The sequence below is a fragment of the Octopus bimaculoides genome, chromosome 23, assembly GCF_001194135.2.
Source record: "Octopus bimaculoides isolate UCB-OBI-ISO-001 chromosome 23, ASM119413v2, whole genome shotgun sequence".
NCBI lineage: Eukaryota > Metazoa > Mollusca > Cephalopoda > Octopoda > Octopodidae > Octopus > Octopus bimaculoides.
Window position 1 is genome coordinate 25701386 of NC_069003.1, and position 1458 is coordinate 25702843.

Genomic DNA, 1458 nt, shown 5'->3' on the forward strand with positions numbered 1-1458 from the left:
CTTTATAATAATAATAATAATAATAATAATAATAATAATAATAATCCTTTCTGCTATACGCACAAGGCCTGAAATTTGGTGGGAGGGGATAAGTTTTTATTACATGAACCACAGTACTCAAATGATTCTAATTTATCGACCTCGAAAGGATGAAAGGCAAGGTCGACCTCGGCGGAATTTGAACTCAGAACTTAGCGGCAGACGAAATACTGCTAAGCATTTCGCCCGACGTGCTAGCGATTCTGCCAGCTCGCCTCCTTATCACAACAACAACAACAATAATAATAATAATAACAACAACAACAACAACAACAACAACAACAACAATAATAATAACGATAATAATAATAATAACAATAATAATAATAATAGTAATAATAATGCTAGTGCTTTCTTGTCAGATATTAGGAGATCGCCTTGAGGAATTGAGTCCACAGAACAGACGCCCAAATCATCGAAACATCACTGGGAAGAACTTGGCCAGAAGCATGAGCTTGCGTGAGCAGTCATTGGGAGAAATGTTCCCAGGTTCAATCGACATCTTGAACAGGATACCCCTTCGTGGGACAGGTCAGTATATCCCTCCACATGATTCACACTATGAAAATAGTTCTTAATACTTCAAGGCAACATCATATCTGCAGATTGCCTCAAGTACAATATGTAAACATATAATACCTATGTATACATATGGCGATTGCAACTTTTAATAAATGTCGTTATGAGAATACGTCTGGTTTTGGTCAAACAGACCTTAGTGCAAACGTTACAAACATTTCGAAGCAGAAAATTCACTGGGATTGAAATTAAGTCTTGTTTACGAAGAGCTCGTTTCAAGATGGATTTTTCGATTCTCTGTGCTTCAAATGCTTTACAAACATTATAGATCACTTCTTTCCAAACCGATCGATCTTCCATCAACTGCTCCCAGTTTTCAACATTTATCCTAAGAGCCTTAAGGTCGCATTTGATAGCATCCCTAAAACGTTTCTTAGATTTATGTCTTAGACGTTTATTACGTCGTTGCAACTCTCCTACTCCCCGTAAAACAATTGCTTGTGTAACCTGTATTCTACTAAAGTGTCTAGCCCAATGCATCTGAAGATGTGAACGAAGAGAATTATTAGATGCATTAGTGGAGGCGCAATGGCCCAGTGGTTAGGGCAGCGGACTCGCGATCGTAGGATCGCGGTTTCGATTCCCAGACCGGGCGTTGTGAGTGTTTATTGAGCGAAAACACCTAATAGCTCCACGAGGCTCCGGCAGGGGATGGTGGCGAACCCTGCTGTACTCGTTCACCACAACTTTCTCTCACGCTTACTTCCTGTTTCTGTTGTGCCTGTATTTCAAAGAGCCAGCCTTGTCACATTGTGTCACGCTGAATATCCCCGAGAACTACGTTAAGGGTATATGTGTCTGTGGAGTGCTCAGCCACTTGCACGTTAATTTCACGAGCAG

The 1458-nt window shown here is 40.4% G+C and overlaps 1 protein-coding gene across 1 annotated transcript in view; it reads left to right on the forward strand.

The window, feature by feature from the left end:
- The window catches only part of LOC106877261 (repetitive organellar protein), a 58282-nt gene that overhangs the window by 11918 nt on the left and 44906 nt on the right, over positions 1 to 1458 (forward strand). The window contains exon 8 of the mRNA XM_052975948.1: positions 402 to 570. Coding sequence (XP_052831908.1) covers positions 402 to 570 — 169 coding nt within the window. The remainder of the gene's footprint in view (positions 1 to 401; positions 571 to 1458) is intronic.